Source organism: Lynx canadensis, chromosome A3 (genome assembly GCF_007474595.2).
Source record: "Lynx canadensis isolate LIC74 chromosome A3, mLynCan4.pri.v2, whole genome shotgun sequence".
Lineage (NCBI taxonomy): Eukaryota > Metazoa > Chordata > Mammalia > Carnivora > Felidae > Lynx > Lynx canadensis.
Genome location: NC_044305.1, coordinates 113,396,300 through 113,421,835, shown reverse-complemented (window position 1 = coordinate 113,421,835; position 25,536 = coordinate 113,396,300). Strand labels below are relative to the sequence as shown.

Sequence of the window (25,536 nt, the reverse complement as noted above, 5' to 3'; positions counted from 1 at the left end):
TCGTATCAATTGCTTGATGTGTACTAGATATTACTGAGAAATATAAGTATGAACCAATGTCTTCAGGAATTATAGATTGAAAAAATAAAATATCACTGTATTATTTTAAAAATTGATTAGCATTAGAACTAGTATGTGGTAGAGGCACCTGGGTGGCTTAGTTGGTTAAGCATCTGACTTCTGCTCAGGTCATGATCTCGCATTTGTGAGTTTGAGCCCTGCGTCGGGCTGTGTGCTGACAGCTCAGAGCCTGGAGCCTGCCTCGGAATCTGTGTCTCCCTCTTTCTCTGCCCCTCCCCCTTCCTTGCTCACGCTCTTTGTCTCTCTCAAAATAAATAAACACTTAAAAATTTTTTTAAGAAGTAGTATATTGTAAATATCAAATGGGAAATACAAAGAGAGCTATAATAGGGGCACCTGGGTGGCTCAGTTGGTTAAACGTCCGACTTCGGCTCAGATCACGATCTTGTGGTTTGTGAGTTCAAGCCCCATGTCAGGCTCTGTGCTGTCAGCTTGAAGCCTGGAGCCTGCTTCAGATTCTGTGTCTCCCTCTCTCTTTGCCCCTCCCGCACTCATGCTCGCTCGCTCTCTCTCTCTCTCTCTCTCTCTCAGTAATAAATAAACATTAAAAAAAATAAAAAAAAAGAGCTATAATAATAGTGACATTCGTGGAACACTCATTCTTTTTTAAGTTTATTTTTATTTATTTTGGTAGAGATATAGAGAGAAAGTGGGGGAGTGGCAGAGAGAGAGGGAGACAGAATACCAAGCAGGCTGCACCGATGTGGAGCTCGAACTCATGAACTGTGAGATCCTGATCCGAGCTGAAGTGTAGAATCCATCTCTTAGCTGACAGCCCCCCAAGCGCCCCTAGGACACTCATTCTATGCCAGGCACTCTCTGTAGGTCTCAGAAGAGAAAAGGATTATGGTCCTGGTTCAGGAACACTTCTGAGAGAATGTTGGACTCAAGCTAAAATTTGAAGAATGGGTAGATGGACAGAGGAAAGCCTCTCAGGCAAGAGAAATGTGATCATATGCAGAACAAGTAAACTATACCAACTATAGATTATAGTGAGGTCTCTAGGGAGAGGGAAGATTGGAGTCAAATGGCAGTGTGTTCTGATGATTTGACTAACAAGTTGAGACTATCCTGTTGGCAGTAGGAAGCCAGAGATTTCGGGGGGGCGGGGGGAGGGAAGTTCATGAAGAAAGAAGCTTTTGGGGAAGATTTATCTGGTGGCAGTGTGAGACAGACTAGAGAGGAAACTGGGGGCTGGGAACCCAATCAGGAGACAGCTGTTGTAACAGTCCAGGCAGGAGATAACTAGCCTGGAAAAAGAAGGGGCCGATGCCAGTTTATAAAGGGGACAACCAAATGGCCTTATTGACTGGCCACAGAAAGCCAAGGAAAGGGAAGAGACAGGGTTGCTGTTGCCAGAGTTGACTAGGAAGTGAAGGAAAGGATGGATCTATTTCCATTTTCATTTGGCCTTATTTTCAAGCTTAATCTAATTTTTCTTTGTGGATTCACAAGACACTTCTGAAGATATCATTAAATCCACATTACACAGAGATCATGAAATGCTTCTGCTGCCCTTGGATGACAAACTACATAAATAAAGTACTGTTTTTTCTACCGCTGTCTTCGGAAAATAATACTATGTTCTTGATTGCAACTGATTGTGTTAAAATTCCCTGGGGACCCTTTTGGTTTAAAGCAAGGGCAGGGGAAATCCCTGTCATAGTTGTAGAGTGATCTCAGTAGTTTTTTCTGGTAACCCTGATAATTTTGTATGTAGTGAGGCTCTTGTATGTACCTTCTCTTCAGCCCCCTAGCCCTGAGCATTCCTCTTTTTCTCGTAGGGGTTCCTCACATTGTTTGACTTCTTTTGGACACTTTCTTGTCTTCCTGCACCTCCGTAAATAGGTTTTTGTGTAAAAGTGGGGTTGTAAGGTCAGAGGTGAATCACTGCTTTATTGTTGCCTTTTTGCTCTTTCCTTTCTTTGCTGCTGTTCCAGACGTAGCTCATTTTTGACTCATGAGATTGTTACTTCAGGGGTAAATTATGACCGCTCTTCTCAAAAGAATTCTATCCATGCCTAAAAGGAACCCTTCAAACCATGTCATCTGCCCCTTTCCTCTCTTGGGGCTCTTTTTGCTGTTTCATCTGGTTCCCTAGATGTCATGTCCTTTGGGAAAATCTTCCATCTTTCTGTATAACTTAAAAAAAATTTTTTTAATGTTTATTCATTTTTTTTTCTTTGAGAGAGAGCGTGAGTGGGGGAGGGGGAGAGGGAGGGAGGAAAGGAGAGAGAGGGAGAGAGAAAGACATAGAATCCAAAGCAGGATCCAGGCTATGAGCTGCCAGCACAGAGCCCAACGTGGGGCTCGAACTCACAGACCATGAGATCATGACCTGAGCTGAAGTCGGATGCTTAACTGACTGAGCCACCCAGGCGCCCCGGTATAACTTTTACAGTGCAATGTCACAACCACTCTGGGCTTAATAAGTGAATCCTGAACTGAAGATCTTGGTGAAGAGGCCATACTTACTAGAAAAGAATTCATAGCAAAAACGTTGAGACCTGGAAATTGAGGTTAGAGGACCAGAAGACATGCAGGAGAAGGGATAATCCTCCTGCCTAGGTTGCTACCTGTTGAGTTCTTTTCCGGCAAGATGACCTCACCCAGCCCCACATGGATGGGAGAACCCCAGGCGTGGTCTGCCACTGTTGAAGGCAGTTGCTGCCACATGGGAGGTGGGCTCTGGGAGTAGAACAGAGAAAGGAAAAAAGACACATGCACACATACACACATCCTCCCCAAACAGTTTAAGGCTGAATTTGAAGAAGTGTTACAGCAAGGGTACCTTCATTTTTAACTATGAAGGTTAGTGGGCCAAGAGATAAGCCAGTCAGTCTGTTCCATAACACCTCTAGGTAAATTGTTATGACATGGCCATACTTCTTTTCAAATGCTTCAGGGAGTGATTCTCAGGGCAGTGGCCTGGGATGACCAGAAGAACCTCCATTATCCCTTCCAGAATTTGCCTTGAAGTCATCAAGGAGGAGATGCCTTGTTGAAACACTGTGGGGCTCAGCAAGGAAAGGGAGGTGGACCTTGTAGTCTTAAATGAACAAACTCAAAATGGCTTTGGAAAAGGAGATTGGTAGCATACATTTGAAGGAGGTTACTGTAACTGTCCAGTAAAACATTTATGATCCATAAAGGAACCAGAGTCTTATCCACCCAGGAGAGTAAAGCCTAAGAATCTTTTTGTTGGATGAGATGTTTAACATTTCGAACAGGTGAAATGAAGTTCTGTTGATTTCCTTGTCAGTATCAAGTTTTTAATAGTCTTTTTCTCTTTTCTGAAGTGGCTTATATAAGACGAGGATTACTTTATGGTTTGCTATACCGTTTCTGTAAAACTGCCTAGCCTTTTTTTTTTTTTAACTTTAATTGATTTATTTGGCTATTTCTTTAGCTCATCTTTATTTGTTCATAGCATTCTCTTTATGATTTTTTTTCAAAAAATTATTAATCTTATTTGTGCCATTTTCTTTTATTCTAAATGGAATTTAGTTAGACATTTGTCTGTTTTATTTTATTTTTTTCAAAGAGCCAGCTTTTGGTTTTGTTAATCATTTCTACTTTTGTTTTTTGTGTGTTTTTTGTTTTTGTTTTTGTTTTTTTTAAAGATTTTATTTTTAAGTAATCTCTACACCCAATGTGGGTTTCAAACTCACAACATCGAAATCGAGACTCACATGCTCCACCAACTGAGCCAGCCAGGTGCCCTCTGGTTTTTCTTTATATTTACTTTCTTATTATTTTCTTCTTTCTTAAGTTTATTTGGTATTTTCTACCATATTAAGTTGAATGTTTTCACTAATTATGTCATTTTTTGTAATAAATGCATTTAAGATCATAAATTTCCTGCTACATACTGCTTCAGCTATATCCTGCAGATGGTGATAAATAGTAATTTTCATTAAGTTCAAAGTATTTTGTACTTTCTTGATGAATTTAAAAAAAATTATTTTTGAGAGAGAGAGAGGCAGAGAGAGAGACAGCACATGTGAGGGAGGGGCAGAGAGAGAGAGGGAGACCTAGAATCCAAAGCAGGCTCCAGGCTCCAGGCTCCGAGTTGTCAGCACAAAGCCAGATGCGGGACTTGAACTCACAAACTGTGAGATCATGACCTGAGCCAAAGTCGGATGCTTAACTGACTGAGCCACCCAGGAGCTCCTTGATGATTTATTTTTGACAGAAGTGACCCCAATGGTGGGGTGAACTCACAAACCTTGAGATCATGACTTGACCCAAAGTCAGACACTTAACCGACTGAGGCATCCAGGCACCCGTAAATATTTTGTACTTTCTGATATGAGTTTCTTTTTTCCCTTGCTGTGGTTTCCTTTTTTATTAGACGTGCATCGTTAAGTTTCCAGGCATATATTTTTTAAGCTATTTAGTATTGATTTCTTATTTAATTTCAGAAAATATAGTCTGTATACTTTCAGTTTCACTTTTTTTACACAAACAACTAGTAATTTTTGTTCTCAATAATAGTTAAATGTAATGACATATTTCATCACTTTCTTTTCTCACCATTGATCATTTATTGTATCCCTTTCTTTCTGGCTGAATTCCCTTTTATTTTTGTAAGAGAAGTTCCTTTAGTGGTTCTTATAAGATAGGGGCAGAAGGTATAAACTTTCTTAGTCTTTGTACATCTGAAAGTGTTTGATTTTGCACTTATTTTTGAGTGGTAAGTTCAGCTGGTTGTAAAATTTGGGGCATGACAATTATTTTCATGTAGTGCTTTATTCTGTTGTCTTCTACATCTTTTGTTGCTAATGAAATATCTGCTATTCTCTCATTGTCATGCTTTTTTAGGTTTTAGGATTATCTTTTTAAATTTTTACTTAATTTTTTAGTTTTTTTTTAAATTTTTGTTTTATTTTAGAGAGAGAGAGAGCATGCAAGCAGGGGAGAGGGACAGAGGGAGAGAGAGAGAATCTTAAGCAGGTTCCACGCTCAGTGTGGAGCCTAATGTGAGGGTCCATCTCATGACCCTGGGATCATGACCCGAGCTGAAATCAAGAGTCCAATACTCAATTGACTGAGCCACCCAGGCGCCCCTGGAGTTATCTTTATGTTTTGAAATTTTGTACAGTATACCTAGGTGTTGGTTTTAGCTTTATAATGTTCGGTACAAAAGTATACTTTTGATCATAGAATTTAGGTCTTTGTTCAGTTCTGGAAAATTCTCAACTATTATCTTTTCGAATATTGTGTCCTGACATTTTCTGCATCTATCTGCTTACTCTGCCATGTCTATCAAATGTATATTTGAACCTTACATCTCATTCTCTCTTCTCTTTATTACTCTTTTATTTTTTAATCTGAATTCCATGTGGATTTCTCACTGTTGTCTTCCAGTTAGTTCATCAGTTCTCTCTTTGTGTACATTCTAGTTTTTTGTCAGCTATTGAGGGTTTTTTAAATTTGTTTTAATGTCTCTTTCAATTCCAAATTTCCAGTTGCTTTTTATTTACATCTCCCTTTCCTTGTTGCATTTCTACCTGTTTTGCTTTGCAATTTCTTGCTCCTTTTAAATTTTTTTTTTTCAATGTTTATTTATTTTTGGGACAGAGAGAGACAGAGCATGAACGGGGGAGAGGCAGAGAGAGAGGGAGACACAGAATCGGAAACAGGCTCCAGGCTCTGAGCCATCAGCCCAGAGCCCGACGCGGGGCTCGAACTCATGGACCGCGAGATCGTGACCTGGCTGAAGTCGGACGCTTAACCGACTGCGCCACCCAGGCGCCCCATTAAATTAAAGAAAATTTGTAGGCCAATTTGAGGTGGTTTGAGGTTGTTTGGGTCTCAAATTCTGTCTACTAACATGAATGACTAAGAACTGACAGAAAGTCCACATTAACATTTTATACATTAAGTTACATAGTTTATTTAGGTATGATTATTCATTATTATTCTCTTTAAAATCTGGTCTTTAATAGAGTAAAAGCTTTTAGGACTTTACAAGAAGCCCTCAAGTGCAACTATGAACATTGGCAAATCTGGGAAAACTACATTCTCACTAGCACTGATGTTGGGGAATTTTCAGAAGCCATTAAAGCTTATCACCGGCTCTTGGACTTACGAGACAAATACAAAGATGTTCAGGTAAGACATTCATATTTTGACTTTTCAACTTGTGATTGATGTTAATGCTTGATTATATGATTGTGATATTGACTAAATATGTATTTGGTTTTGGTTCTGGTTTCTGGCACAGAGCTTCAAAAACCTTTGGAATTTCCTAAGTGATGACAGCCATAAAGGTGTCTTTTGTTGAGTTAATGAGGTGACTTTTGGAAAGCACCTTAAGGATGGGGTTGGTTGCCAGGGAGTCAGTCATGTGATTAGAGGGTTGGGACTTTTAGTCCCATAACCTCCATTTCCCCTTTCTCCATGACCTCCTAGGAGGGAAGAGGGTTTGGAGATTGAACTCAATCACCAATGGCCAGTGATTTAATCAATTTGTCTTTGTGATTAAGTTCCTGTAAAAACACAGAAGTATATGGTTTGAAGAGCTTCTGGCTTGGTGAACACATGGAGGTGCAGGGAGAATGGTACACCCTGAGAGAGCATGGAAGCACCATGCTTTTCCCACATATTTTGCCCTACGCACCTCTTCCATCTGGCTGTTTCTGAGTTACATCTTTTCAAAATAAACCAGTAATCTGGTAAGTAAAATGTTTCTTGGAGTTCTTTCAACTGCTCTAACAAACTAACCCAACCCAAGGAGGGCGTTGTTGAAACCACTTACAAAGCACAGGTGATGACCGAGACTTGGAACTGGCATTGGAGGTGGGGAGCAGGAAGGGTCGGCGCTTGTATAGGACTCAGACCTCAATCTGTGGGATCTGCTGTTCTCTCCAGGTAGATCGTGTCAGAATTGAGTTTGTAGTGTGGGGAACTCCCCGGCCTACACGCATGTGTGCACATGTGCGTGCATGTGCGCACGTACGCACACGCGTCAGGATTGGTGACCAGAATCATCTGAATGATATAAACTGTTTCCTTGGCTATACATAGGAAAATTGTGTTGAACACATGTAACGTATAAAACGAGTGTTTTTTCTCTAGCTGAATATTCTTCATTACGTATTCTGGCATTCCAGTGTCAAATATGTTTGTTCAGTCACAGACTGAATGTTACCGTGACTCAGTTAAGGAAATCTGTTATGTGGTTTATGTATATACAGTGGGCTTGCAGAAATGAAATAGAATGATGTTTGTGTGATTTACTGCTTTGGTTATCTCAGTGTAATAGCTGGAGCAAGTCCCATTCTCATTTGTTCCCTCATTGGACAAGCATTTACTGCCCACTTGCAGATGTTTTGAACAATATAGAAATGAAGCTTAACATTTTCTTTGCAGTGTTTAGTGAAATTGTCCTCTTGGTGAGATGCAGTCAGAATGGTTGACTCTAACACTGTACAAAAAACACTAGATCCTTTCAGAAAATATGGGAAACTTGAAGCCACTGGGTTTGTCACCCAGCAGGATGACATATACAAGATCTTGTGGTTTAATTGTAGGTCAAGACTGTATAAAGACAGGGCTGTGCAGGAGCCTGGGGGTTACAAAGTCAGGGGGCTTGAAAATACAACACTTTGCATGAATCGGTACATGCTATTTAAAATGTTGAAGCTGGAATTATGAAAAAACCAGAAGTAACTTCTAATGTGTGATAATACCTCTCTATTTTTATGACCTATTATCTGTACTCCAGCTGTTCTGAAATTTACCTTATACGGGCCCTGTCTTATAGCCCCAGCCCTTGATGTATGCATGGTCTCGCAAGCTCAGCCAAGTGCCTTTACGGCTCAGGTTCTAGGCCGTTCACTTGAAAGGTCTTTTGGCTTTGAGTAGAAACATACCTACTTCCAGGATGTATGTCAACCCCTTTGAAATAGTTTTCTTCTTCTTACACTTTTTTTTGTCCTTGCTAAATATTGTACACTGACCTTCCATTATAGAAGGAAGGGACTTGAATTTTATGGATCAACTGAAATGTGAATGGAGGCATGGCAGAATGTTCCATCCTGGAGTGGAATGGAGCCCTAGCAAATCTGTTTGCATGGTTTCCTGGCAGCCTAATATGTGTCCTGTTGACAGAGCTGACATTCTCTGTTGAGGCAGCTCTTTTTCTTCTACACTTAGCCTGTTGATAAAGGGCACGGATGAGGCTGTGAACAGATCTCGATATGTCACCAAACCACTGGGATGGGGCAGAGATTCCAAAGTACTTATCTCTGGTTTACTTCAACTGTAATTTTTTCAAAGATCTTTCTTCACTAGAAAGCATTGTGTAAGCTGTTCCTAAAATCTCAGGGAGAAGGTAAATAATTTACATTGGTATTTCATTCCAATTTATACTTGAAATAAATTCTGTGTGTTTTTTCTTTCACATTAAAAAACGTGCATCAAACATTCAAATCCAACACTCCTCCTTGAGACACCACCGCTGGCTCAATTCCAGCATTCTTTAGAATTACACACTGTCAGAGCAGGAAGGGCCTGTAGAGCAGTCCCGTGGGCTCGGCGGGATAAACCACCATGGGTTGGAAAGGAGCGTGAAGCCCCGCTCCTGCCTGGACTAGAAGGGTTGCTTCTCCGGTTGTCAGCCTGCTCTCCTGTCCTGCTGCTGTTCCTGCTGGAGACGTCACGTCTCCCTGAATTGTCTTAGAATTGGCTCCTTGGCCAGTCCGATGCCATTAATCTTCCATCACGTGCCTCCAACTTCTAACTGATCTGCTTTTCTTTTGGATGCAAGTGGGATTTCCCTTCCAAATCCATATTTTACTCATGGCAATCCTTCATATCTGCTAAGGATTGTAGTAATTGACTTACCAGACTGGCTTTTTGGATTTTCCCGAGAAAATCCTGATCACTTGTCTATGCTCGGCACCCTTGGAGTTGGTTTTACGTAACGAGCCCAACTGGCTAGGTCTAGGCCGGTCTTCTTCTGTGAGAGATGGACTTGGGTGGGTTATGGTACCTAAGCATCGAAGTGAGGGGTACTTTTCTCTTTTATCTCTCACTTATTTTCCTGTGCTTCCCAAGGCACATAAAGCAGGTCAAAGTGGGACATGGTAGAGGAATAATAACTAACTTTTATTGGGGGCTTATTGTCAGACACCCTTCGAAGCACTTGACATGGATTAACTCAGTTCTCAGCACAGCCTTACGGGGTAGTTTTGTGTGTTGGACTCTGCAACATACGTATGTGTCTTCCCCCTTGTTTTAAGGGAACTAATGGTAATCAAGCAAAATTACTATTCAAAAATTGTTCTCAAAAGCTGTTACTTCCATCTCATAAAGAGTTATCGAGTCACCAGGATATTGCTGATTTTTGTTGACTTAGGTGTATCAGTATGCCAGATTGTCTAGCTCTCCCGTCCCTGGCAGGCTGGTATTCTGAAAGAAAGGCAAGACAAAAATGAAACAGTTGCTTTACTGAAGATGATGATGTAGAGTAAAGTAGGTTCAGCCTTGATCATTCCAGTCTCCTGCAATTAAATTAGCCGGAAACGTGCTGGAGAATCTTACTTAAGTTTTTCTTCTGTCCCTACGGTTCCTCTACGACTCCTAGCCTAGGAGTGTCCTTCTCTCTTCTCTCTTGGGAGGGAAAAAATTCTTGCACATGTCTAGAGTAATACTGCTGTATTTGAGTATGGGTAACAGTGTGGGGAGAGAGGTGACATTTAGAATAATATACTGGTAGTCACAGTAGCAAATACCAAGGAGAAAACTGGCAAAAATAATCTGAGTTTAGTCGATTCTGAAGATAAACCTTTCAGTCGTTGATTTGGCTTGTTGTATACTGAATCCAGTTCATTGGAATTGTAAGAATACACGCTCATAAATCTTTCGGGAACCTCCTGTAAGAAAGAATAAAGAGACTCACATAATAGTTTTTTATTCTGGGGAATTCTGGGCAATTCTCAGTCAATACCATTCATTTTGAAGTAAAAATGTATTCTTCTTAAGTTTTTACTGAAGAATTAAAGAAGAAACAAAGCTTAATGTATAACAAAGGATTACTTTTTTTTCCCCTTCAAGTTAACTAGCCTCAATTCTGAATGCGTAGAGATACATTTTGAGCATTTTTCAGAAAAGGAAAAAAAAGTCTTAAAAAAAAAAAAACCTGAAACTTTTCCTGACACAAATTGAGATGCTTTAAAAAAATTTTTTTTTTAATTTTTATTTATTTTGGAGAGACAGATCAAGATAGAGTGTGAGCAGGGGAGGGGCAGAGAGAGAGGGAAACACAGAATCTGCAGCAGGTTCCAGGCTCTGAGCTGTCAGCACAGAGCCTGACGCAGGGCTCGAACTCATGAACCATGAGATCATGACCTGAGCCAAAGTCAGCCACTTAACTGATGGAGCCACCCAGGCACCCGTGAGATGCTTTGATTGAACTTTTATCTTAGATTTTTCAAACATATTTTGGTGATCGTGGAGCTTTTCACTCCTTCCAGCAAATCTAATTATTAGGAATTTGTACCCATGGAAAAATCATGTTCTGATTTTCATTTAAAATATTCTAATCCTGAATTTAAGTGAAAATCTTTTGGCTTTCTGGAGAAAATTATTAGCATTTAGTTTAAATTTATGGCCAGCTAAACAACAAGGCAAGGATATGGAGAAAAAGGACCCCTCGTGCACTGTTGGTGGGAATGCAAACTGGTGCAGCCACTGTGGAAAACAGTATGGAGGTTCTTCAAAAAAGTTTAAAAAAAGAGGGGCGCCTGGGTGGCTCAGTCGGTTAAGCGTCTGACTTCAGCCCAGGGCACGATCTCGCGGTTCGTGGGTTTGAGCCCCGTGCTGGGCTGTGTGCTGACAGCTCAGAGCTTGGAGCCTGCGTCCGATTCTGTGTCTCCCCCTTTCTTTGACCCTCCCCTGCTCGCACTCTGTCTCTCTCTCTTAAAAATAAATAAACATAAAAAAAAAAGTTTAAAAAAGAACTAGCCTACGATCCAGTTATCACACTACCAGGTATTTACCCTAGGAATACGAAAATGCTGATTTGAATGGATACATGCAGCAATGTTTATTGCAACTTTATTTACAACAGCTAAATTATGGAAGCAACCCAAGTGTCCATCAATAGATGAATGGGTAAGGAAGATGTGGTGTATATATATAGAATGGAGTACTACTCAGCCATAAAAAGAATGAAATCTTGCCATTTGCAGCAACATGGATAGAGCTAGAATGTATTATGCTAAGTGAAACAAGCCAGTCACAGAAAGACAAACACCGTATGATTTCACTCATTGTTCACAAAACAACTGAACAAAGGGAAAAAAGAGAGACAAATAAAAAAACACTCTTACCTATAGAGAACGAACCAATGGTTAGGAGAGGTGAGGTGGGTGGGAGGATGGGTGAAATAGAGGAAGGGGATTAAGAGCACACTTATCCGTGATGAGCACTGTAACATATGAGGCTGTTGAATCATTGTATTGTACACCTGAAACTGTGTAACACTGTATGTTAATCACACTGGAATTAAAGTAAGTTTTAAATAATTTGAGGCCAGCTGATATTTTATCTCTTTTCCTCTAATTCTTCCTTTGTTCCTCAAATTCAGAATATGAAACACAACTCCTAATGTACAGTAGTATTTCATCTGTATATGAATATTTCAATGAGTTTGAAATTAGTTTCTATAAAAGTTCAGTGTTTTTAGAAACAATTAATGGCAGCTTTGGGCTGCCTGAGACTTCCCTCCTGTAGCCCCACTGCCACACACAGGAGCACCAAGAACCATGCATATTGTGAGAAATATTGCTCGTAAACAAAGCGCTTTGAGTTTTTATTCTTATTTTTTTTAATGTTTATTTAATTTAGAGAGAGCATGTGCTTGTGCACACTTGGGCGGGAGAGGGGCAGAGAGATTGAGGGAGAGAGAGACTCCCAAGCAGGCTCTACTCTCTCAGCGCGAAGTCTGATGCAGGGTTCGATTCCCGTGACCATGAGATCATGACGTGAGCCGAAATCAAGATTCAGACGCTTAACAAACTGAGCCACCCAGCTACCCCTAAAGAAAGCACTTTGAATAACATTTTTGAAGATGTCAGATCTTAAGGCTGTTAGCTTAATTTTTACATTTGGATTTGGAGCCATATTCTTGAGAACATAACATCTAGATATAAGGAGCAACTTGCTCAGGTCAGATTATCATCTGTAGCACTTTATAATGGAGAAATAGCCACAGTGAGATAATGTGTCAGGACCTGTTAATAGCTTTCCTTAGAAGTGCCTTGGAGTGCTGCTGGCAATGTTCATTGTCTGGCAGGTGTGGGTAGAATCACTCTGTAGTGATGTAATCATCATGGAAGGAAAGTTTTGATGGCTAGTGATGGGCTCAGTCATATTTAGCTTCATAGAATATTTCTGACTGTCATCATGCTTTATTACAACCAGTCAGCGTGGACCACGACAATTGATAGATTGTCTGGAATATTTTTATCTTGGCAAAAAAATTTTACTTATTTTGACTCTGCAAGTTTGGTAACAGGTGTCTTTCAAAAAAACTCTGATATTCTTATGTTTGACACTACTTGACCTTATTCTATTTTAGTTTGCTTTAAAACTTTTTTAATTTATTTTTTTCTATTTCTTTGTAAATGTGACTTGTCATTTAAATTGTTTCTGTTGCATATGTGTGTTCATGTGTAAATTTATACTCCTTTTAATACAGACACAGGGTAAGTTAGCTGCAAATTATTCTGTATTTTTCACTGCTTATAATAAATCAAGGAGTTGTTTCTGTATCTTTTCTCCTTTTTCTCTCTGTGCCCTAATTTTGACTAATGCATAAACTAGTAAAACTTAAGAATGCATTTCTATCAGAGTACATATTTATATTCATGTATTTTGAATATATATTTTTAGTTACCATAAAGCAAAATTTCATATTCCTGCATAATTAGTCTCTGTTCAGTTTTCCAGGTATTTATTATTGTAAATAATGCCATCAGTACCCTTGTAGATAAAGCCTTGTGTATAGCCATACTTCTTTCCTCAGGGTAAATTCTAATGTTGATTTATTAGTTTTTTCTTTTTTCTTTTTTCTCCTCCTCTTTCTCCTTCTCTTCCTCCTCCTCCTTTTTTGATGACTGGGCCAATCATTTTGGGAAAAGAATTTAAGTATTGCAGTATTACACCCCACTTGCTATTTATAAATGAAAGAGGAAGGGATTAACATATATTAAGTGCTTGCTATGTTTCTGGCACTTAACATGGGTTATCTGTTATAGGGCACTCAATATTTGAGGTGGATGCTAAATATTTCCCATTTTACAGTGGATGAATATGAAACACAGGGAAGTTACATAACTTGACCAGTCATGTAGCTAGTAGGATCCAAAGACAGGAATTACATTTAGGTATGCCTGTTTTTCTCCTTTGTGTCATATCTTGAAGTCTATGGGATGTCTTATGTTAAAAAACACATTTCCACATTATATTAGTGAGTATGTGAACTATACAGAACAAAGTTTTTTTAAATTGGGGTATAATTTACATATATTAAAATTTACAGATCTTGGGTGTTAGTTGATGCATTTGGATCATTTATATGTTCTTACATAACCACCACCCAAAACAGGTGTGGAACATTTTCATCACCACAGATGTCCTTTTATGTCCCTTTCTAGTCAATTGTACCACCACCCTTTCCCCCCAAGCCAGGCAACTGCTTTCTGATTTCTGCAGCATGGTTCAATTTTGCTTTTTCTTAAATGTCAGATACAGAGAATCATGTACTATGTGTTCTTGTATACTGATGTTCTTTGTGTGGATTTCCGTGTGGTGTTTTCTTTGGGAAGGGGGGAGGTGATGTTGATGTGCAGTGGGGCAGCTGGCCAGCCAAACAAATCCTGCAGCGAGTGGTGCCTAGGTATTACCTGAGAGAAAAGAGGGGAGGGAATGGATATATTTTGTACAAATTATATCTGTAAAGCAGGTTTTATCTCCCCTTGCTTGCTGAGGTATCTGAGGCTCTGTAAGGTAAGCTAATAAGGCTGGTGTTTCATAACTAACAAGTGGTAGGAAAGCCAAGACTTGAAGCTTAAAGTCTGGGCTATTTAACCTCAAGCCTGTGCATGCCTTTTCCACACTCTTAAGACTTTTTTTTTTTTTTTCCTGAAGAAGGGGGGAAAAAAAACACACCACCAAATATTAAACTGCCTACCTCACTGTGATAACTGAGGCTTGGGGAAGCCAAGGGTCAGGGTTATCAGGCCAGGAAACAGAGCAAGTTCTTTAAAGAGCTCCCAAGTGGAGCAGGGAGGTAGCCAAGCTGGGAGGTGGAAAATGGCTTCATTCCTGGCCTGGAGCCATCCTGGACTGAAGGCAATCCCATTCCTTCCTGCTTTGAAGACCTCCAGCACTCAAAAGCCCAACACCTTGTACTCTCAGCCAAGGTTTTGGTGAGACCTGGCCAAGGACTCCAAGGCTAGTGTTGAAGAAAGGGATAGTTAGGCTTTTCTCTTTGTGGGGATTCTTCAGCATGTACATTGGAATCGCTGTTCTTCCATGTGAGGAAGCGGGAACTTTCTTCAGGGACTGGAGATGGCTCCCCAATTCATTCTCTGCTTGCTGCATCCCCTAGGCATGTTCCAGGATGGAGGTGAGAAAGAGGCCTAGGAGAGAGAATGAGATGAAAGTTCCATATCACCTAAATGGATGAGAGATGTGGGCGAGGGCTTAAGAGGTCATTGCGGGGCATCTGTGGTGTGGCATCGGTTTAGGTAGGATGTGAGGAGCTACAGGGCTGTTTATATTGATGAAAATGAAATCCCTCTAAGCATCCAGGCTTAAACAATATACATAGATTATTTTATGATACACCGGATGAATTACAAATGGACTAACTGTATGCACAGTATTTTTTCATCTCATAAGAAAATCAGGAATAGAAGTGGATACTTCCCAAATTTTCTGAACTTTAAAGCAATAAAATAAAACTTGAATTTTTATGACTACATTTTAAAAGTATGTGACAGAATATTTGTAACAAATAGGAAAGATAAAAAGCTAATAATACCCTTATTATATGAAGAGTTAACATCTGCCACAGGAATGAAATGTGACAGAACAGAGAATTCAGAAACAGACTCAAGTAAGTATGAGAATTTAGTCCATGATAAAGATGACATTTTTAAAATCTGTGGGATAAAAATAGAATTTTCAATATGTATTGGAACGGTTGGCCAAGCGTTTGGGACCCAAACCAAAGCTCTGCTTCACTGCTTAAACCAAAATAAATTCAAATGGATAAAATATTTAGATTGAAATGCCTCGAGAAACAGGATTATGTTGTAGATGAGAGCATAGATTCTGGCCTTAGACCGTCTGGGCCTGCAGCCTGCTTCCGCCAATCACTGGCCGTGTGACCTTGGGGGAGTTAATCACTTTCTGTTCCACTGTCATGAGAGGGGGATTGTTGTGAGGATTGAGTAAGTTAATATACGTAAAGGGTTTGGGACGGTGCTTGGCGCACGCAGGTGTTATTAAGTGTAGCTGCCGTCATCATCACCATCATCATCAAAGAAGTTAAAACCATAAAGGCACTAAAAGAAGTTATGGTAAATATTTTATAGGCATAGGGTTGGAGACACTATTTTTGATCATGACACAAACACCATTCTCCAGTGAGGAAAAGTTCGAGAGATTTGGTACTTGAAGCTTCTACACCTGGGGAAAGAACGCCATCTGAGTGGGGTGCTAGAGGTCACTGTCCCTAGAAGGGGTGGCCATTCGTGTAGTGCCTCCTGAACTGAAACTGGAAGATGACTAGTAGAAACTGGGTGGGTGTGCTGGGGAGACACTGTCTCAATGATCTCAGAGTCATCTGGGTCTTTCTACTTAAGACTGCTGGATTTGTAGCCTGCGGCCACTGTAACAAACCACCTCAAACTTGGCGTCTTCAAACAAGAGAAATGTATCCTCGCCATTCAGTTCTGGAGGCTAGAAGTGTGAAATCAGGATGTTGGCGAGGCCGTGCTCCACGTAAGGCCGTGGGGGACAGTCCTTCTGTGCTTCCTCTGGCTGCTGGGGGCTCCTGGCGCCTCCTGGGATTGTGGTGGCATCGCTCCCGTCTCTCCGTCTTCACTTACCTCTGCACCACCTTTTCTGTGTGTCCTCTCCTCTTCTTAAAAGAACTCTGGTCATTGGATTTAGGGCACACCTACTCTGGTATAACCTCTTCTTTTTTTTTTTTTTTTTAAACCCGAACCCTGATAAAACCTCATCATAACTGATTATGTCTGCAAAGACCCTGTTTCCAAATCAGGTCCCATTGTGAAGTTCTGTTTAGACATGAATTCAGGGAGGACGCAAATTTACCACAGCTGACCTGCCCCGACTGTTAACATTCCTTTTCAGAGAGAAAGCAGTGCCTTTGAGTTTGGGAAAGATAGGGGAGTGCACCCAACACACACCTCGTTGGTTAGCTGTAGTGATAGCAGAAGTGCCGTGCACAGACACACAGCAAGGGAAGGCCAGAGAGCCCACACTGATCATATGAAGGCCTTGCCTTTAGCAAACAGTGCCAGCTGTCTGAACATCTGGAAGTGACAAAAGAGATAGTAAGGATAGGGAGGGAACTCCCTATAGGAAACTAATAAAGCTTTTCAAATAGTTCTTAGTCATATGCAATATTGACAGAAAAGACTGGAATCCCATGCCATGGTGGACAAAAATAGGATTTCTCTTATTTTTAAGTTGTCCAAGTCTAGTATAGTTAATACACAGTGTTATGTTAGTTTCAGGCGTACAATATAGTGACTCAGCACTTCCCTACATCACCCAGTGCTCATCATATCAAGTGCCCTCCTTGAACCCCATTGCCTATTTCACGCATCCCCCCACCCATGTCCCCTGTGGTAACTGCCAGTTCTCTCTAGTTAAGAGTCTTGGTTTCTCTCTCTCTCTCTCTCTCTCTCTCTGTCTCTGTCTCTCTCTCTCTCTCTCTCGCTCTCTCTCACACACACACAAACTAGGATTTCTAAGAAGGATCCATTGTTAAGCTTCAGGAGATCGTGATATGACCTGCAGCACTGTGAAAAAGTCGTGTGTGTGGGCATGCGCATATTTTGGAAAGAGGCTTCCAAAGTCTCGTTAGATCCACATGGGTATCCAGAATCCCAAGAAAGTAAACACAGACTAAAAGTATCTAGTGAAGAGGTAGACTGTTAGGATTCGTTTTCAGATAAAAAGTCTTGTTGGCCCTGTCTTCTCATCACCTCTGTAAGTTGTGTTACATTACAAATGGGAAAATACTACTGAATGCATGTATCTGTTGCTCTAATTTTTGCACGTTCACAATGTCGGCCAACACATTCACATTCCAAGCACACTCACTTTCTCCCCGCTCCCCACACAGTTTCTCTTTGGCTCCTTAGCTAGGGAGAAGCATCTTCCCACATGGCCCCACTTCCCTGCTGCCAGCCTCTTTGGAGCCCATGCAGGTTAGGCTTTATCTCCCCCAGGCTACTGAGCCCTGCTGTTGTCAGGTCCGTGCGTCCTAACACTACCTGGGGACACTTGTCAGGCCTCAGGTTCTTCAGCCTGTCAGCAGTGTTTACTGCCACAGATCTCACTCCCTCCTCGAAATGCGTCCTTTGCTTGGTTTCCAGAATTTTACAATTCTTACCTTACTAGCTGTGGCTTCTCCATCTCATCTCCACACTTCCCTTCTCTGTGACAGCCGCTCCAGGCCCATTCCTCACCCTGTTCTCTTCCCCACTTATGCTACTACCCCTGGCGTCTCACCATCACCTTGGTTTTCCTTCTTCCCTTTCTAAGGCGATATATATAATGAAAACAAGGTAAAAAGTTTTCTCCCACATGACCCTTTAATTCTTTCTCATGGAAGCTCTTCGTTTTATTTCGTTATGGTTGCACTTTTCAGATGTCTTCATTTTTTTCCTGTTGGCTCATACTCTCCTGGTGATGCCAGCTTTGCACGGGTAATGCATGCTGGTGGGAGGGGTTCACGCAAGCCCAGGACCTAAGGGGTGCCCTTTCTTGAGAGTCTGGGTCTTGGGGGAGTCTCACCCCTTCGGTACACCTCACCACCGCCCCCTCCCACCACCACCAGGTAGCCTGGCTCCTCGGGAAACCTCCCTTTTCTCTGCCAGTTGCTGCTTTCTCCTTGTGCCCATGTTCCTGAGTAGCCCTCTAACTTCAGAAAGTGTGGGGCCAGCCAGGCTGCTGGGGCCTGTTGCTTTCCACTTCCCACTGGCCGGGCCCTCTGCCCTGCTGTACCTGCAGGTCGCTGGCTTGCCCTGGGCTGGCTTGGAGAGCACTCACCTGTGAACGTTGGTGCCTGGCACTCTTCTGCCCTTGGCTGCCCTTCTCCCCCATACTGGGACCAGCCAGTTGCTGTCTCCCACGCTTTCTCACGTATTTGTTGTTTCCACCTCAGATTCATCAGCTTTCTCCTTTCTCAAGCGCTATATGGACTTGGGGTTCAGAAAGAGGAGCTAGTCATGGGTTAGCTTGTGGGCTATATAATTTCCAAAATGATCAACAGTAAAGCTGTTTTCATATTGGAAAAAAATGAGTTCAGCATAAATTAAGAAAATGTTTAAATATCTTTAAAAGGAACTATGTTTTGGGAATGCAAGCTGGTGCAACCACTCTGGAAAACAGTATGGAGGTTCCTCAAAAAACTAAAAATAGAACTACCCTATGACCCAGCAATTGGACTACTAGGCATTTATCCACAGGATACAAGTGTGCTGTTTCGAAGGGACACATGCACCCCCATGTTTATAGCAGCACTATCAACGATAGCCAAAGTATGGAAAAAGCCCAAATGTCCATCGATGGATGAATGGATACAGAAGATGTGGAATACACACACACACACACACACACACACACACACACACACACACACAATGAAGTATTACTCGGCAATCAAAAAGAAGGAAATCTTGCCATTTGCAACTATGTGGATGGAACTGGAGGGTATTATGCTAAGTAAAATTAGTCAGAGAAAGGCAAAAATCCTATGACTTCACTCATAAGAGGGCTTTAAGAGACAAAACAGATGAACATAAGGTAAGGGAAACAAAAATAATATAAAAACAGGGAGGGGGACAAAACAGAAGAGACTCATAATTATGGAGAACAGACAGAGGGTTGCTGGAGGGGTTGTGGGAGGGGGGATGGGCTAAATGGGTAAGGGGCACTAAGGAATCTACTCCTGAAATCATTGTTGCACTCTATGCTAACTAATTTGAATGTAAATTTAAAAAAAAAAGGAACTGTGTTTACATAGCAAACATTTGGAAAGAGATTTAAGTTCACTAATAATAAAAAAAATAGCATTCATTGTAATAGCTGCATATACCTTTAGCAGAACAAAATATCAGAGATTTAAAAAGTAATTAATACAGCCAGTGCTGGTAATGCACAGTGAAATGATGCATTTTCAGGTACTACTGATAGGCATCTAATTTGATTTAGCCCTTTTAGAAAGTATCACACTTACCTCCAGATTCTTAAAGTGTTTATTCCCTTGATTCCATAATTCTGTTCCTGGAATTCTTTTTTATTTTTTCTTTTTTTAAAGATTTTTTTTTATTTTTTTCAGTAATCTCTACCCCCAATGTTGGGCTCAAACTCCCAACCCCAAGATCCAGAATCACAGGCTCCACTGACTGAGCTAGCCAGGCACCCCTGTTCCTGGAATTCTAACCTAAGGAGAGTTTCAGTGTGGAAAAAAACTTTGGGCACAAAAGATAGGCATTGAAGTGTTACTTATAGTAATAAAAACAACACTGGCAGCCATGGAAGCAGTGTATTTATCTGACTACAGGGAAATTGTTAAATAGACTACAGTCTGTCAACCCAATGGAATATTTTGAATCTGTTAATCTATTTTAAAGATTATATGAAAACAAAAAAATACTATGACATAATGTTAAGCGAAACAGGTAAGAGAAGACAGTTTACATAGTATTAAAAAATTTACACATAGCAAAAAAATTAGAAGAAACTCACTGCAATGTTAGTAATACTTGTATTTGGGAATTTTATTTTCCCTTTTTATTTTTTATTGGCTCTGATGTCTTGAGAAAAAAAAACAATAAAAAATAAAATTACAAAAACCTATTTGGTTTTGGTTGATTCAAGATTTGGCAAAGAAGGGGTGCCTAGGTGACTCAGTCAGTTAAGTGTCCAACTTCGGCTCAGGTCACGATCTCATGGTTCGTGGGTTCAAGCCCCACATCAGGCTCTGTGCTGACAGCTCAGAGCCTGGAGCCTGCTTCGAGTTCTGTGTCTCCCTCTCTCTGCTCCTCCCTCACTCATGCGCGCTCTCTCTCTCTCTCTCAATAAATGAATGAATGAATGAATGAATGAATAAATAAATAAATAAATAGATTTGGGGGAAATGATAATGAAATGATCAAAGTTACTAGTATACATATTTCATAAAGAATAAATTTTTCTGGTGTAAAACTATTTCTTATTAGAAAGGAGGAAATAACAGAGGAGTAAGGAGCTGTGCTTTGTAAATTAACACAGCCAATGCTTGACAGCAGGATCCAGGACTTGGACTACGGGTTCACATCCAATGCCGCCTTCCCCAGCTGTGTGACCTTGGACAAGTTACTTGACTTCTCTGTGCTCCAGTTTCTTCATCTGCAGAGTGCAAATAACAAGAGGACCTTTGTAGAGGCTCTGGTTCTCACACATGCTCATATTCTTTCTCTGTCCCTCTCACATCTATATATGTAACTGTTATCTACCATTGTCATAGTCTTCTCCATCAAAGCTCAGGAGTCAACTGTCACTGGTGTTCAGGACCCCTCTCTGCACCTCACTTGCTAGGGGACGCAGAGAAAGTACATTTTGCCTCTCTTGCCTAAGTGTATTTGTAAAGTGGGGATAGTAAAGTGCCTGTGTCCTAGGATTGCTGTGAGACCCCAGTGAGATCAGGTTGGTCACGTGCTTACCACGTAGTGATGCTCATAGCGGAGGCACTGGGGAGGTACTGAGAGCCGATGCCACGTCATAGATTCCGTTTTTCTTTAGGTCTGTTTTGAAGCATAAGGAAAGTCAGGGGCACCTGGTGAGTGAGTTAACTGTGAGGGATTTGCTGTCCACTTCTGATGTAGTAAGGAAGTTGAGGATCATTGATAATCCTAATCGTTTATAGGCTTATATTGCTTTACGGTTTCGAAACTGTTTACATGTGTGTTTACTCCTTGATACAACGATTCTGTGATGTAGTAGGTAGAAGGCCAGACCTCATTACCACTGTTCACCAGTGTTGTAGTCGTACCCCCTTACTTTTGGCAGACTTTAGCAACTGATTCTGTATGCTTCCTCTTTACTCTAGATCTAGCCGGTCTTGAATACTTGGTATTTTAGGTAGATGGTACTTCTAGTACTTTGGACATAAAGTTTTTTGTCCTTTTGTTTTCTCCATATGAGCACCCCATTCAAGTGGCCGTATCTTGGATTCTGTTTCCCCAAGAATTGTTCCATCTCTAAATTCTTCAACGTCAATATTCTATTCTTCAGCCGCTTATTACATACTTAGTAATTCATTGTTTTAACCAGTTACTACTAATTTATTCCTAACAGTTACATTTTTATTTAGGTTACATTTACTTGTTTAACTTTTTTTTTTTTTCATTTTTGATTATGCAAAGGATTGTAATGCTGGTAAACATCATAGACTACCCAAGAGCAAATTGTATTGTTTGGTGATTCATTTAGTCAGAGAAGTTCTATTGTAGTAACCTTTGCTGCTTTTTTTTCTTTTTTAAGCTTATTTGAGAGAGAATGAGGGAGAAGAGAGAGCGAGCATATGTGTGTGAGCAGGAGAGGGGCAGAGAGAGAGAGGGAGAGAGAGAATCCCAAGCAGGCTCCATGCTGTCAGCACAGAGCCTCATGTGGGACTCAAACCCATGAACTGTGAGATCATAACCTGAGCTGAAATCAAGAGTCAGACACTTAACCAACTGAGCCACCCAGGTGCCCCCTCCTCCTTTGCTTCTTTTAAGTTACAAATATTTACTTCTTTCCTTTCCTTCTTCTTTTTTACACATATTTACTTTCTAAAGAAGAATTTAAATATGTGTTAAAAGTTACTGTTTTTGTAGTCAGTCTGTATAACTAGAATGCAGTTTTTCTCACTAATTAGTTTGAGGAAAATGGTGCTATTAGACAGTAAATTATAAAATTAATGTTTTTTAAAAAATAATTCTGTTATCACTCTAAGACTACTTTTTAAGATTATAAATTAACTCCATTTGTTAATGGAGTTTAATAACTCTTTTTTCCCTTTAGTGCATGGGACTTTCTTAATTACAGGAAATAACTTCTTATTTAATGTTTTATTAAAGTAGAGTATACATATAGAAAACTATACAGATCATAAGTAAACATAGGAATTTTCATGAAGGGAACACACTTGTGTCCCCAGCCCCTGGAGCATGAGTCAGATCATTGCCAGCTCTCCCAAAGCTGTCCCAGCCCCCTTTCAGTCACTAACCACCCCCTCCCCTGTGCCAAGGACATAAATTGAAAGTAAAATATAATAAATGAATATTCATGTTGCCGTCATTTTTTGTTTCATCTTTTCCAATCTTTGAATATGTTTATACTTGCCTTTTCTGTTTTTAAATTAAAATTTTATTTTATTAAGATAACACAAACATGTACACAAGTTAAATAGTAGTAAAAGGCTTAAAACAAAATGTAGCAATTTCCTGCTCTACCCCTTTCTAGTCCTCAAGATCCCACTCCCTAAAGGAATGTATAGCATTTAGTATATACTGTATTTCTTTTCCCATTTGCACATTTCCAGATTTCATAATATAAGTATATGCTGCTACTTTTTATTAACCAAATTTAGATATTATCTGTTGATTTCCTATTATAGTAAGCAAGGTCTTAACTCCCTTGTATCAGCATCTCTACTACTTCTTTTATCTTCTTAATATATTTACATTTAATTTTTTGGTTAAGTGAATATTTTCTATTAACATTCTATACTTTACGTATAAAATTTAAAATATTACAAGGTACTATGGTGGTTTGTTTTATTGCTTTTTGTTTTTTATGATATTATTAATAATTGTCTTGGTTTTCACATTTTTCTCTTTGTACGTCTCTTTTCTGAAATCATAATGTCTCCTGCCTTTCTTCTTCTGACTTTTGGTCTGGATACAGTCACCAACACTTGTTATTGCTAAACCCAGTGGAGTCTTCCAGCCCTAAACTTTTGTAGACGTGCCCTCCTTGTTACTTCCTCCTTCCTTGGTTTCCATAACATCACTTTCTCCTGTTTTTCTGAACACTCCTTTTTAGTCTCACTCATGCATAGACCTCTATTCATCTTCCCTTAAGTGTGCGTTCCTTAACATTCTATCTGGGGGTTCCTGGGTGGCTCAATCGGTTGAGTGTCTGACTCTTGACTTTGGTTCAGGTCATGCTCTCATGGTTCCTGGGTTCAAGCCCCACACTGGGTTCTGTGCTGACAGCATGGAGTCTGCTTGGGATGCTCTCTCTCTCTCTCTCTCTCTCTCTGTCTCTGCCCCTCCCCTGCTCATGTACGCTCTGTCTCTCAAAATAAACAAATAAATACACTTAAAAAAAAAAAGATTCTATCTGTAATATGATTCTTACCCAGAAGAATCTGTTTAGGTAATATCTGCCATGGCCATGAGTGACTTCTGTTATCTGTTTCTTCTTACAGAACTTTCTTCTACATATATCTGGCCATATAACATTCAGATAGAGAGACTATGAAGACATTTGTGTTGCTTGCACACCTGTGCAGGGTCCCACTCTCTTCTTGTGACATCTGCATATGAATTATGTGGCGGCTTTGGTATCTGTCTGTCTATAGTTCTTCACCCTACCCTGCTCCTATTCACACAGACACACCACTTCCTTACCCTTTACTGTTCCCTTCACACACACACACACACACACACACACACACACACACACTCTCTCTCTGTCTCTCTCTCTCTCTTTCTATCTCGTTCTCTCTCTTTCTTGCTCTCCCTTTTGTGACCTTTCTCCTCTCAAACATGTGCACTGCCACTCTCCATTTTTATTGGCGAGAAGGCTAAAAATTGTCTCCTGCCCATTGTCTCTTCATGTAGGTAAAGTGAGGAGATGGGATGTTGGGCCAATTGTCAGATCCTAGAGAAAGCAGAGTATTTTACTAATTTAGTATGCTTCATTTATACTTGATAGTAACTATTTTAATAGAACATCCATTTTAAAGCGTGTTAATCCTTGAAATGTTTAAAAATGATCACTTGATAGTGCATATTCATATAGTCTCTTCTGCCTTGTTACTTTCAGATTTAAAGTCATGAATGGGATTGTAATATGAATTTTATTACTTTCAGAATTAAAACTACACATTTGGGATTGTAGTGTGAATTTGCAGGTGGAGATCTTGTCCAAACAAGAAAGAAAAAACGCAATTAAACGTTCTCCTGTCCACTCTTTTGCTATACGCAATTCGGACCATGAGTCTGAGCTTACATTCCTAAAAGCTACAGGTGTCCATCAGATCATTCAGAGAGAGCACTCAGATTGAGAAGACAGAGGCATCGAGCCTATGAAAGAAGAGCCCCCAAAGGAGCCCTAAAAGGGAGCACAGAGAGCTTGTCAGTATGTGATTCTAGAGAGTGGTTCAGGACTTTTATTTGTAAAAAGTGTAAAGGTGATATTCCACCAGGTCTCAACGTTTTTCACCATCATTGTCATTGATGATGGTGATGGTAGCCCTTTGTTTTTTGTTATTATTTCGTTGTTCTTGGCTTACCCGTTTGTTCTGCACATTTTTTAAGGTCCTTAAAATTCTGGTCAGGGCAGTGCTTGATGGGATGACTGATCGAAGTGGAGATGTTGCAACTGACCTCAAAGGAAAGCTGCGGGAGTTACTTGGCAGAGTGACTTCAAGAGTGACAAATGATGGAGAAATCTGGAGGCTGTATGCCCAACTGTATGGAAATGGGCAGAGTGAAAAGCCTGATGAAAATGAAAAGGTCAGTCCTCTTCCAGTCCTCCTGGGTGCTTGCCTTTTGCTTGAATTACGTGTGGGGCATCTGCTTTGATGGTTGGAGGCAGAGATAAATAGCTTGAAGGGGAAGACGGATATGCTCAGGTCTTCTGTCTTGATTCAGAATCTTTAACATAAGCACTTGGAATTGCGGGCAGGTTAAGACTCGTAAGAATTCATCTTTTCTCTTTTCATGGGTTTTTCTCACACGGTTGTTCTCTGCTTCCTGCAAAAGGCTCTGACCTGCTCCCGTGCTGGAGCTGCCTCAAGTAGCTGTCCACAGTATATACCCTGCAGCCCTTGCCCCAGGCCCCTTGCTGAAGACTCGGGTAGATGGGGCTCAAGGACAGAAGAGCGTTCAGATCTGAGACGGGGGCCATGGAAGGGAA

The 25,536-nt window shown here is 40.5% G+C and overlaps 1 protein-coding gene across 2 annotated transcripts in view; it reads left to right on the top strand.

Moving 5' to 3' along the window:
- Positions 1-25,536, top strand: part of TTC27 (tetratricopeptide repeat domain 27) — a 185,983-nt gene that overhangs the window by 150,619 nt on the left and 9,828 nt on the right. For both annotated transcript variants that reach the window (XM_030311343.2, XM_030311344.1), the window contains exons 16-17: positions 6,033-6,198; positions 24,936-25,133. In XM_030311343.2, coding sequence (XP_030167203.1) covers positions 6,033-6,198; positions 24,936-25,133 — 364 coding nt within the window. The remainder of the gene's footprint in view (positions 1-6,032; positions 6,199-24,935; positions 25,134-25,536) is intronic.